This window comes from Anopheles coluzzii, chromosome 2 (assembly GCF_943734685.1).
Source record: "Anopheles coluzzii chromosome 2, AcolN3, whole genome shotgun sequence".
Classification (NCBI taxonomy): Eukaryota; Metazoa; Arthropoda; class Insecta; order Diptera; family Culicidae; genus Anopheles; species Anopheles coluzzii.
Window position 1 is genome coordinate 34,159,739 of NC_064670.1, and position 12,816 is coordinate 34,172,554.

Genomic DNA, 12,816 nt, shown 5'->3' on the forward strand with positions numbered 1-12,816 from the left:
CTAGGTTCGGTTTGTGCGCCCGGGCACGATGCATGCCCGTTCAAATATAGGGGTTAAATGGTAGGGAAGGATTGAAGGATTTTTAGCACCTCATGGTAAACGATTTCTACAGGACACATGGTATGCAGTTACTGGTAAACTGCGTGTAAGCCAAACAAGTTCTGTGAACTATTTGAATACGCGTCGCAGAACCATTCAGCTAATTAAGTGGTAATAGTTTAGTCGAATTTCGCGCTTATTTGATCGACGGTTGAATAGTTTCCACGTTTTCTACTTACTTTGAACCGCAACCGTTACTGCTGGATATTTTGGTGATGTCCATCATATACACATCATTAAGCTTCATTTCCACTGTTTGCAAATTGGAATTTTATGTGGACGGTTAGTATCGTTGTAGATTGAATTTGGTCATGTATTTTTTTTTTTCATAAACCTTGTAATACTGGGTGCTGGGTGCCTCGTTTTGTTTTAATTTAACGGGCTGTTTTAAATGTATTTCTGTGTAAGAGTTTCATAAAATTTCAATTTTAAACAAATTTCTCTTTCTCTCCCTATCTTTTTCATTTGTTTTCATCACTTTGTCATTTTTTTACTTAACTTCACTTTCAGTGAGATGTGGTTTGCAGCATTTATCAATTCATCGATTCAAATTCTACAAGAGTTATTTGAAAAATTCAATACTGTGATAAAATATTTTGTCCACAACATACGTCACTCAATCATCTCACAGTTGTAGCAAATCATTTTAAATTCCTTCTGGAATGAATAAAAAGAATGTAGCTACCTTTCCTTTATAACGGATATTGATCTATCAACCTTCACCCAGAATCAATGATCAATGGCAAAACATCGGTAATTTGATTCCTTTTTAGAAGAAAAGACAATAAAATTAACAAAAACCCTACCCTCAAACGAACAGGCGATGTCAAGTACGTTTTCGCCATCCAATCAAACACCATTCCTGCCTCATTGTCTCCGACAAAAGCATTACCTAAACCCTTTAGAACAAAATAGGAAGTACTTGCACACTCTTCCTACTTGCGTTTGCTACAATGCTCAACCTTTTGTAAAGCTGTTGAACGGACTGGAACGAATAAGAACGAACGTAAAACAACCACATTCCACCAGCAACGCTTAATGCAACAAATTGTCCACAACAAAGCGTCTCCGGTACGCCCGAGTAATGATGGTCCGAGCGACACAGGAACACTACGCTTTTCCCCAACACAACTCAACCCCATCCCACGGCACGGTGGAAGGTTGGAAACGGAAATTAAGTGAAATTTAATTTACCCTACCCCCGACCGGACCGGTGCGGCCATTATTTGTCTATTATTTCAACGGGGAATGCAAAAATCCCTGCTTCGCTTCGGCTTCGGTTGCACATTGGTAGTGTGCCCCGGTTTCGGTACCATCTCCGCATTTTTTGCCTTTAATGCGCCGCTCGTGCTACTCAGGCTACCTTTTTCCTTTTTAAACTTTATTTCTTTGCACTTTGCTGTTTCTCCTGCGAGAGCAAAATCGGGGAAAAAAAGGTGATGCTCAAAGAAAAGCGCTCCACCAGCGCCCGTTATTGACTTTGACTTTGTGTGCAATGAGCGAAATTACGCGGAAGGATCCATTAACAGCGGCATCAACAAAAGTAGGTGTAGTCCTACACAACAACAAAAAAAAAACGCTACACATTTCCCGCGAAAAGTTGGAAAGTAATTTATTGAACAACCGTCTTCAACTACACGTTGTTGGGAAATGGTTTCGTCGTATTTTTTGGAGGGTTTTTTTCTTCTTCTTCGTTGGAAGTTTTTCCTGCCTTGAATTAATTCAAAGTAATTGCCACAAAACGCTGGTGCGAATGAAACTTGCACGTATTTTATTATTTGCTTGTTTTCATTCAATGCATTTCTTATTGTTTGATTCATGAATTGATGTTGCCATATTTAGTTCTATATTACAATATATGGTCTTATACGGATTCTCAACTAACTTGAGCTGAGCTGTCTTCTCACAAACCCTACCAATTCCACACATTGTTCTGCATCTTTAACAGCTGAAATGGCGCTCACAAAATCGACCATCAAAAGGACTGCTCCACGGAATGTCTCTTACTGTCTATGAGTCCCTCCCCGGAACAATTGAACTGATCTGATATACCATCCGTAGCACCGTGTGTAGCTGCAATATATTGACTTTCATAATCGTAAATCATGCGAAACAAGATGAACACGGAGGCTCCTTGTGACATCCATCACGTAACGGACGGTAAAGTGCACGGATCCATCCAATTCGCCATCCAATAATGCGACACAGACCCATTTATCGATACGGTCGCCGATACGTAACTACGCCACACCGGGAACCATTGACGAACAGTAGAACGGGTGAGAGAGGCATTATGCCCAACCATATACCAGCACACGTGGAAAGCAGCGAAAGCATAAAGTTAGCAGCCAAACAAAACAATAACGTCACAGCGGCTTTAGGCAGGACACGACGATAGCATTTCGAGTACGGTTGAACATGATAAAGATGGAACGGACAAAAATGCGGAAGGGGTTACAGGGTTGCTTGTGCCAAAACTTCAGGGCCAATTTTATTGTCGAACCAAAAAAAGGGGGAGAGCGGCACAAATCAATCCTCTTAACGGTGGATCGAAAGGGTTGCAGGCGTTCGCTCCGTTAAAGATGCTGCTGCTGCTGCTGTAAGAAGCGCAATTTGTTTCGTTCTTTCAGCCTCTTTCCTTTGGACTCTTCCTGTCCCTCCAGCCACCATCCTTCAGCTCATCCGGTTAACTAAGTTCTCACGTGAAGCTACAGAGAGCAAAAGAGATACGGCACGGAAACGAAAATACGTCCCATTCGGACGACCCATCGGAGCGGAAGCTCCTTTGCAAACAACCTTCCGTATCACGTGCTGTATACGGTCCCTTCCGTTTGGCCCATTTTTGCCTTTCCTTTCTTTTCTGCGTGAATCACACGCAGTACAGTACAATCGGTTAGACAAGGATGGCAGGGGGGAGGGAGTAAGGTGTTGGTGGCCCAAAGGTAATTTCAAACTTTACGACACGTCCTCGCCATTGCAATGTCCGCGGCCCGGTGCTATCGAAAGCCACAGCAAACAAACACACACGGAACAAGCCCATTCCTTAGTTGAACACACCGACTGATGAACCTGGGATCTAATTTTCCGGGGAAAACTATTCACCTCGCCCTGGTCGAGCTACATCCGCACAATGATGCTCCAATCTGGCACTAACCAGGGTGAAAGAAACGCCGAATGGTGTAAATACCCGGAAGCCAAGCTGCCAAATCTTGGAATCGGTGTCGGAAATCGGACAAAGCTCCCCCCCCCCCCCCTTGGTTGGTTGGTACACCACAAACCGAACTGGTCCAATTATTGGTTCAGTTCTCGGTGCGGCTCCTCTGGCTTCTGGCTCTTTCGTAGGACGCTTCTTCTTACTTCCACTTTTTCCGAGAACATGGAACCTTGCGCCAACGGGATTGTACGAATCGGTCCCATTCCTCGAACGGCTCGTGAAGATGCGGTAATACCACAATTTACGTACAAATTGGCATAAACCGAACCGAATGGTTTGCTGATTTAATACTTCGTTTGTCAGTACAAATTTGGCTTTACTGGTGAAACAGTAGGGTGCGTTAGCATTTTTTCGATAAACATTCCGTAATGGCGAACGTTTCAATTCCAAGAGTTGTTTGTCGCGATACATTTAACTGAAACTGAGCAATAAGTTTTATGCACCATTGAGCAAATTTCCTACCAAGCAGCAACCACTCTAGCCAGTTCCAGGTTAGTCAGCAGCACGTCAGGCATGCTTTGAAGTCTGCACGCACTCCTCTCTCCCCGAAGAGCTTAGGTAGTGAAACTACTCAAGAATTCGTACCATTCGTGATTGTTTCCAAGAATGTCCCGGGCACTGGTCGGCGGTTCGGTGATGTAGTGAATTTAATTTGACATTCCAAGATGAAACCCTTGCGGACAGACATTTAGCATAACCCTCGTGTGTCCCTACCGCCAGACAAGTTTAATTCGAAACCTAACGAATGTCATTCGTATGCATCTCACAATCTGTTGGGTTCTGATGATAATCTACTGACGTAATTGTCTGTATCCGTAACTGACATTGAGTGACAATCCTGCTGCTAGTATAATAGACTGTTTTTTGCTCCTGTTCTTAGTTTTCGGGTATCGATTGCCAAATGCCGGACCCTTCAAGTGAAAAACTGTTTTCCTCCCCCTGTTGTTATGCTACCTGTTGAATGTGATGGAAGGAATTCACATATCACACACGTCTTCCAAATTGAGAATGAATGGCTGACCCTTTATCTCCTTTTTTTTGGTTCTCCCTCCATAGGCAAGCCTGACCGTTGCGCAACTGTTCGGCGATAGTCAGAATGCACTCGCACCGGCAGGAAACAGGAGAAACGTGCTGCGCCAGGGCGATCGTGCTGCCGGCGGGCACGATCACACGCACATCGAGACAATCGATGTCAAGTGTGATCAGCGAAGCGGTATGCTCGTGACGATACAGTTTGAGGACGACTTCCAAGGCGTCATCTACAGCCAGGGCTACCACAACGACCCGAAGTGCCGGTACGTGCAGGCGAACCAGGGCGGGCGGCAGTTCACCTTCACCGTGCCGTACGACAGGTGCGGCAGCAAGCCGTCCTGTGCCGTGTGCGCCTCCGTCGACAACGTGCTCGTCATACAGACGGACGAGGAGGTGCAGGAGGCGTGGGACACGGCCCGGCGCATCTCGTGCAGCCAGAGCGAGCAGCAGCAGAACACGATCATCTTCAAGCCGTTCGTGGTGGACCAGCTGGAGGTGGTGAACGTGCCCACCTCGACCGGCGGCGTCGAGTGTTGGATGGACATCCAGCGCGGCACCTATCCGAGCATTTCGCCCATCCCGAGCATCATCAAGATCGGCGAGGCGCTCAGCGTGCTGGTGTACCTGCGCGACCCGAAGGGCGAGTACGACGTGTCGGTGAAGGACTGCTACGCGTTCGACAGCCCGGACTACGAGGCGGCCACCACCGCACGGCTGCAGCTGTCGGACAAGAATGGATGTTCGCGCAAGAAGAAGCTGTTCGGGCTGTGGCAAAAGACGACGCAGACGGGCAGCTCGGGCGCCACCCTGGTGGTGCACAACAGCATCAAGGCGTTCAAGTTCCCCGACCGTATGCAGGTGTTCCTGAAGTGCGACATCGAGATCTGTCGCGGAGGCTGCGGACCGCAGGTGTGTGCGGAGGAGAATCTAATCAGCACCGTCGAAACGACCACCAAGCGTCCGTCGCCAACGCGCGGCCGGCCGACGCAGACGACTTCATTGGCTCCGGTCGTGCCAACGCGCGGCCGTCGTCCACCGGTCACGGCTGCACCTACCCAACCGCAATACACGGAGCCAGCAACGCAACCACCACGCCGTGGCACACGTCCACCGCGTCCGGTAGAGACAACGCCGGCCACGGCTCCACCACGCCGCACTCGTCCACCGAACACGCGCGCCCCTACGCGAGCTCCCACGACCGAGTTTACGTGCGCGCCGGGTTCGACCGACGATCGCTGTAACGATGTGATCGTCACGCAGCGTCCCGATTGCTCGCGAGGCTCGCGTGATCCTCGATGCCGATCGCGTGGTACCCGACCGACACCAACCACGACCGAAGTGACACCGGCTCCACTACGATGCTTCCCCGGCTCGACCGATCCTCGCTGCCCAACGACCTTCCGCCCCTCGGTACGTCCTACACGGCCACCTCCGTCGCCTACTACGCCACGGTTTTCGACTACCACGGTGGAAGAGGAGGAAGAGGATGACAGCGTTCCCAACTGCTTGTTGCGATCGAACGATCCACGCTGTGAGGAAGTGTCCATCTACCTGCCAGTGATTCCGCAGGAGCAAGTTACCACGAGACCGCCGATCGTGCCCACTGTGCCGTCGGTTACCACTAGCTCGAGTTTGAACTGTTTCCCGGGCTCGAACGATGCCCGCTGCAGAACGCCCGTGCTCCGTTGTCCTCCGGGCACGTCGGATCCTCGCTGTCCAGGATTCGTGCCACCACAGCCTTCAACCACTTCCGCTCCTGCACGTTGCTACCCAGGTAAATACGAGTGAAGCCATCCGAGTTGCCGGTCAAAAAGGGTTTAATGTATGATGTTTACTTTCTAGGTTCTCCTGATCCACGTTGTCCGCAACCAACGGTTCCGTCGAAGGATACAGCTACCTACTTGCCACCAGTGGACAAACCAAACTGCTATCCAGGATCTTCCGATCCTCGCTGTCCCCAGACGACTGCTGCTCCTCGGTGCTACCCTGGATCAAACGATCCACGCTGTCCAACGACTCCTCGCCCAACGACAACTCGTCCTACGCCCACCACACAGCCACCACTGCGCTGCTATCCGGGATCAACGGATCCTCGCTGCCCGCAGACCACTCCCCGACCAGTACCAACCACAACGCCCGCTCCTGTTTGCTATCCAGGATCGACTGATCCGCGCTGTCCGAAGCCGACAACTACCACTCAACCGCCACTTCGATGCTATCCTGGCTCCAACGATCCTCGGTGTCCTCAAACTACCACCACCAGGCCGGTTCCAACTACAACGGCCGCCCCTCGATGCTATCCGGGATCGACCGATCCTCGCTGCCCACAAACAACGACTCGTCCGGTACCGACCACTACTACAGCACCGCGTTGTTACCCTGGATCGAACGATCCTCGCTGTCCACAAACCACTCCAAGGCCAACACCTACAACTCAGCCTCCGCTCCGCTGCTATCCTGGATCAAACGATCCTCGTTGTCCACAAACTACTCCCCGACCAGTGCCTACAACCACGCCAGCTCCAGTGTGCTATCCAGGATCGACCGATCCACGTTGTCCAAAGCCCACGACCACGACGCAGCCACCGCTGCGCTGTTACCCAGGATCGACTGATCCTCGCTGCCCACAGACCACTCCTCGTCCAGTTCCCACAACAACGCCTGCCCCGCGATGCTATCCAGGATCAAACGATCCTCGCTGTCCTCAGACCACTCCTCGACCAGTGCCTACAACCACGCCAGCTCCAGTGTGCTATCCTGGATCGACCGATCCTCGTTGTCCAAAACCAGCGACCACGACGCAGCCACCGCTGCGATGTTACCCAGGATCGACTGATCCTCGCTGCCCACAGACCACTCCTCGTCCAGTTCCCACAACAACGCCTGCTCCGCGATGCTATCCGGGATCAAACGATCCACGCTGTCCTCAGACCACTGCTCGCCCAGTCCCGACAACTACACCGGCCCCAGTGTGCTATCCGGGATCAACGGATCCTCGTTGTCCGAAACCAGCGACTACGACGCAGCCACCTCTGCGCTGCTATCCAGGCTCGACCGATCCTCGCTGTCCACAAACAACGACGCGTCCTGTACCCACTACAACACCTGCACCTCGATGTTATCCCGGATCCAATGATCCTCGCTGTCCGACAACACCTCGCCCCACACCTACAACCACCTCGGCTCCGAGATGTTACCCGGGCTCCACTGATCCACGGTGCCCACAAACTACGACTCCACGCCCCGTCCCAACGACGACTCGTGGTCCAGCGTGCTATCCTGGTTCCACTGATCCTAGATGTCCCCAGACTACCACACGTCCTGTACCAACCACTACTGCCGCTCTACGTTGCTATCCTGGTTCGACTGATCCTCGCTGTCCCCAAACAACGGCACGGCCTGAACCTAAGTGTTATCCAGGTAAAGCTTACGACATTATTTTTGTTTTGGAATATAGAAAGAATTCCATTTCAATCGCTCCATTGTTTTTGTAGGTTCTCTTGACCCACAGTGCTCGGACAAGACGGATTCGGAAACATATTTGCCTCCAGTGGAAGTGCCAAGACCAACTACAACCCAGCGTCCATCATGCTATCCAGGTGAGCCTATTTCTTATCTGTTTGATCAATGGTGCAAGTTCAAATTTTCTAATATATAACCATTCTAATCATTATATAGGTTCAACAGATCCTAGATGTCCACAGACGACCACCCGTCCGGTTCCTACTACAACGCCAGCACTTCGATGCTACCCAGGTTCAAATGATCCTCGTTGCCCAACAACCCCCCGTCCTACACCAACGACTACGGCAGCTCCACGATGCTACCCGGGCTCAACTGATCCCCGGTGCCCACAAACCACACCTCGTCCAGTGCCAACAACAACTCCAGCACCTCGATGCTATCCTGGCTCGACCGATCCTCGTTGCCCGCAAACCACTCCACGACCGACACTGCCTCCAACACAGACACCGCTTCGTTGCTACCCAGGATCGACTGATCCTCGTTGCCCACAGACCACTCCACGGCCAGTACCAACGACTACCGCTGCACCGCGTTGTTATCCAGGATCGAACGACCCTCGCTGTCCACAAACTACTCCCCGACCAGTGCCTACGACCACGCCAGCTCCAGTGTGCTATCCGGGATCGACCGATCCTCGTTGTCCAAAGCCCACGACCACGACGCAGCCACCGCTGCGCTGTTACCCAGGGTCGACTGATCCTCGCTGCCCACAAACCACTCCTCGTCCAGTTCCCACGACAACGCCTGCTCCACGATGCTATCCAGGCTCGAACGATCCTCGCTGTCCACAGACCACTCCTCGACCAGTCCCAACCACTCCACCGGCCCCAGTGTGCTATCCGGGATCAACGGATCCTCGTTGTCCGAAGCCAACAACTACCACGCAGCCTCCTCTGCGATGCTATCCAGGCTCCACTGATCCTCGCTGTCCACAGACCACTCCTCGTCCAGTTCCCACAACAACTCCTGCTCCGCGTTGCTACCCAGGTTCGACTGATCCTCGCTGTCCACAGACCACTCCTCGACCAGTGCCTACAACCACGCCAGCTCCAGTGTGCTATCCGGGATCAACAGATCCTCGTTGTCCAAAGCCCACGACCACGACGCAGCCACCTCTGCGCTGCTATCCAGGTTCAACGGATCCCCGTTGCCCACAAACCACCCCTCGTCCAGTGCCAACGACAACGCCTGCACCTCGATGCTATCCAGGTTCCAACGATCCTCGCTGTCCAACCACTCCCCGACCAACACCAACTACACAGCCTCCTCTACGATGCTACCCAGGATCCACCGATCCACGATGCCCACAAACTACACCCCGACCAGTGCCAACGACTACACCAGCACCACGATGCTATCCAGGTTCGAATGATCCTCGTTGCCCGCAAACCACTCCACGACCAGTGCCAACCACTACACCAGCACCTCGCTGCTACCCAGGCTCGAACGACCCTCGCTGTCCACAAACCACACCGAGACCAACGCAGCCCCCAACTCAGCCACCACTCCGCTGCTACCCAGGCTCGGCGGATCCACGCTGCCCACAAACTACTCCCCGTCCCGTACCGACCACGCGGCAGCCGTGCTATCCCGGCTCGCCCGATCCTGCCTGTCCGCGACCGTTCGTCACAACAACGCCGTCCTCGTGCTATCCCGGCTCGCCCGATCCCAACTGCCCGCAGCCTTACCGACCAAGCAGCACTAATCCTCCTGCTACTTATTTGCCACCATTCCCTGCCGAAGCCAGCGGTCGGTCCGCCCGGCACCTTAGCCCGGAAACGTTGAACGATATTAACGCGCTGGCCGATCCGACCGACACGGCTGCAGATGGTCCAGCGGTCTCCAACTCGGAAGCTGCGGCTGATGCGCCCACGTCGACCGGTACAGCAAGAGTAAAGCGAGACACCGGTCTGGTCAACGAACTGGACGGTGAGCCGGCAAAGGAAATCATTTCCATCACGCTCAACATCAAGGGCTACCAGTTCGAGCCGGAGTCGTAAACCCTGGAGCGCCATCTTCAAATGCCTCTGTCTGCATAATACTCATCCGTGCGTACATACGGAAGCCAATATTTTCAACAGCGTAGCGAACAAGGACAAGACCGGCTCAAGCGAAGCAAAAAAAAACATAGTGGTCTTCACCACTTATAGACGAACGCTCTTTGTCTGCGCGCGTTGAGATAGATGTAGAAACGGTTGTAAATAAACTAAATAAAATGCTCCACCCAGTGCGTCCGTCCGTTGGACGCACATGGGGATATAACTGTAAACCCGAGAAATAATCACAATATTAGGTTGCATCCGAATCTTGGTAATGCTTTTTATTGTACCTTGTACTTTGTTCATTTGTCGAACACATTCTGTGCCAGTGCCACGTGCTGCTGCTGCAGGAATTGCAGCAACAGTTCATCGATGTCATCGTTGCTGCGCGCCACCTGCTGCCGAATGATCAGCTTAAAGTCCTCCTTTACGCCCTTGTCCGCACCGCGCGTCCCGATGCGTCGGGCACCGGTCGCCAGGCTTTGCTGGGGCATGGCCAGCTCCAGCTTTACGTCGGGCGAATGCGTCCACAGATGCATAAACTCCTCGATGATTTCCGCCTGGATGACGTAGCTCGTGAAATGCAGGTACGTGAACTGGCGGCGCGTTTTGATGAGCTCGAAAATAATTTCCACCGTGGTGGATTCGTGCGGCCAGTTCAGCTGGGACAGGACGAGCATATTGCCCAGCAGCGAGCTGCTGCACTCCATCTCGATCAGCTTCGGCTTCAGCAGCACGATCAGCGTTTGCACCAGGTAGTGCAGTATGGCGCGTTTCGTTAGCGGCATCAGCATGAGCACGCGCGCCGTTTGAGCGAGCGAAACGTTCTCCAGATAGTGGCCGCCGGGCGGTGCGTGCGGCAGATGCTTCAGCACCGTGCCCATCTGCTCGAACAGATGCACCGTCGGCGGGCCTTGCACGAGCGTGAGCGCAAACTGGCGGACGGACTTTTCCAACAGCGACATGGCGGTGTTGCCGGTGGATGCCTGCAGCAGCGTAGCCGTTTCCTCGTGCTGACCCGCGCACACGTACAGATCGATGAGGAACTTCTGCACCCAGCCGGACAGCTGCGGTATGCACAGGATGAGCTGCGCAAAGTCCGCCTTCATCACATCGTTCGAGTGCAGCAGCTGCCAGCAGCTTTGGCACGCCAGCAAACAGTTCGGTGCGTCCGGGCTGACCGGAGCATTCACCAGAATGTGCGGTATCTCGAGTACAGCACCCTCGTGCGCACGCCGCTTCACCTCCGGCGGCATATCTTTCAGTGCCTCGACCAGTATCACATCCGTGTCGGTTATGCCGTCCTTCGAGCGCAGCTTCGAATACCCGATGTAATCCTGCAGCGCTAGCACGAACACAATCGTGGCACAGAACAGTATCTGCTTGCTTTCGGTCGACTGGAACGGGTCGAGCTTGTAGATGTGGATGATTTTCTGCCAGTACACGTCCTTGCTGTAGCTCTTCTTGTACAGCACGAACGGTTCCCATTTCAGCATCTTGCCGCAAAAGTCCAGAATTTCAAAGATTTTCTTCCAGCAGTCGGCCGACGTTCGGGCCCGATCCTCGGTGTCGCTCAGCATCTGGTTCAGGTAGTACTCGAAACAGACCGCCATTAGCCGGTGCACGTGCTTAGGTGCCAGTTCCGGTGCACGGTTGTACACCAGGGGTATCGCTTCGTTGAACAACATTTCCTTGAAGCTAGGAATCGCCACATTCTGAATCAGCGTCTCCAGCAATCGTGGCTGCAATGGAAAAGGATTTTGAGTTTGTGATTATGCGCTTCAAACCCCGAAAATTATAACTCCCAACTTACCGCATGCGTAGAGATCGCTTGGGGAAAGCGTTTCAGCAGCAGCAGGATCAACCGACAGTGGTCGAGATTGTTGTTCGAGTGTGCCGCTGTTAGTAGCAAAATTTGATGCTGCACCTCGTACGAGATGTACTGGAACATCTTCACGTAAAATTCTTGCTCGGGCGTGGTGCAACCTTCCGGTATGCGCAGCGCATTCGTCATGAGCGATATCTCGTTCAGCAAGCTGGTTGGCGTCTGGTGCGCCCCGTGGAACGTCATTACGCTGTGAGAGAGAGGAATAAAGATACAAAACGTAAACGTAAGTTCAGATTGTAGCAAGGTGATACCCGGGACAAGCACACCCGCTTACACTTACATGTAGCTAAGACACTTGGCCGCTTCCTCAAAGTTGTTTGCATTCTTTTCGATTTCGTACGCCTCAAACTGGATGTGGAAGTTGTTCAAAAAAAACCATTATCGTGTGACCAACGGCTGAGTTGAGCGGATATACCAACCTGCACACCGAAGTCGTTCGGGAAGAGTGTTTTGGCCGCTATGATCCATGCCTTCGCTTTGTACGGATCGGTGGATTCTTTCGCGCGCGCAATAAGATACTTTTCGTTCGATAGCACGTCCATTTGTAGCGATAATACTAGCGTCCGAGGACCAGAAATAAAAACGTACAATCAAATTGACGCACGGGATGTGAAACGTGCTAAACTATTCAGGTGGTAGATAAACAATTCTACACCTGTTTTTCGTTTGCTGCAGGCGGACTCTTCTTGCTGGCGATACGACTGTTTTGTAGGAGAAAATTATCATTTGTTGAGTTGTGACTTTGATATGAGAATAAAACAAGGGTTTTAATAATCACCTGACTATAGTGGAAGTAATAATGATAAGAAACACACACAAAATATATTAAATATTCACACAAAAAATAAAGTGAGCAAACCCTCGCGCACCGATACGCGTAGCCGATGTAAACAAAAGCCACAAAACATCAACAAACGTTGTCGGAGCTGTCAACGCACTCGGCTGTCAAAAAAGCAGTTCCGAACATTTGTCGGAAGTTTTACAGTGCGTACCAACGCGGTGTCGGAGGGTGTGAGGAA

At 52.1% G+C, this 12,816-nt stretch overlaps 2 protein-coding genes across 3 annotated transcripts in view; one reads left to right on the forward strand and one right to left on the reverse strand.

The window, feature by feature from the left end:
• The window catches only part of LOC120949220 (mucin-2), a 36,567-nt gene extending 26,428 nt beyond the window's left edge, over window positions 1-10,139 (forward strand). For both annotated transcript variants that reach the window (XM_040366365.2, XM_049605155.1), the window contains exons 3-6: window positions 4,370-6,119; window positions 6,188-7,765; window positions 7,840-7,944; window positions 8,024-10,139. In XM_040366365.2, the coding sequence (XP_040222299.2) occupies window positions 4,370-6,119; window positions 6,188-7,765; window positions 7,840-7,944; window positions 8,024-9,870 (5,280 nt within the window). In that variant the 3' untranslated portion in view covers window positions 9,871-10,139. The remainder of the gene's footprint in view (window positions 1-4,369; window positions 6,120-6,187; window positions 7,766-7,839; window positions 7,945-8,023) is intronic.
• A 20-nt stretch (window positions 10,140-10,159) lies between these two features.
• Window positions 10,160-12,686, reverse strand: LOC120949222 (integrator complex subunit 10). Its single transcript, XM_040366366.2, has 5 exons — window positions 12,576-12,686; window positions 12,217-12,498; window positions 12,078-12,145; window positions 11,723-11,984; window positions 10,160-11,651 (listed from the first exon to the last, which is right to left on the reverse strand). Exons 2-5 carry the CDS (start codon window positions 12,337-12,339, stop codon window positions 10,212-10,214), a joined length of 1,893 nt encoding a protein of 630 aa, XP_040222300.2. The 5' UTR covers window positions 12,340-12,498; window positions 12,576-12,686; the 3' UTR covers window positions 10,160-10,211.
• Window positions 12,687-12,816: the final 130 nt, after the last annotated feature.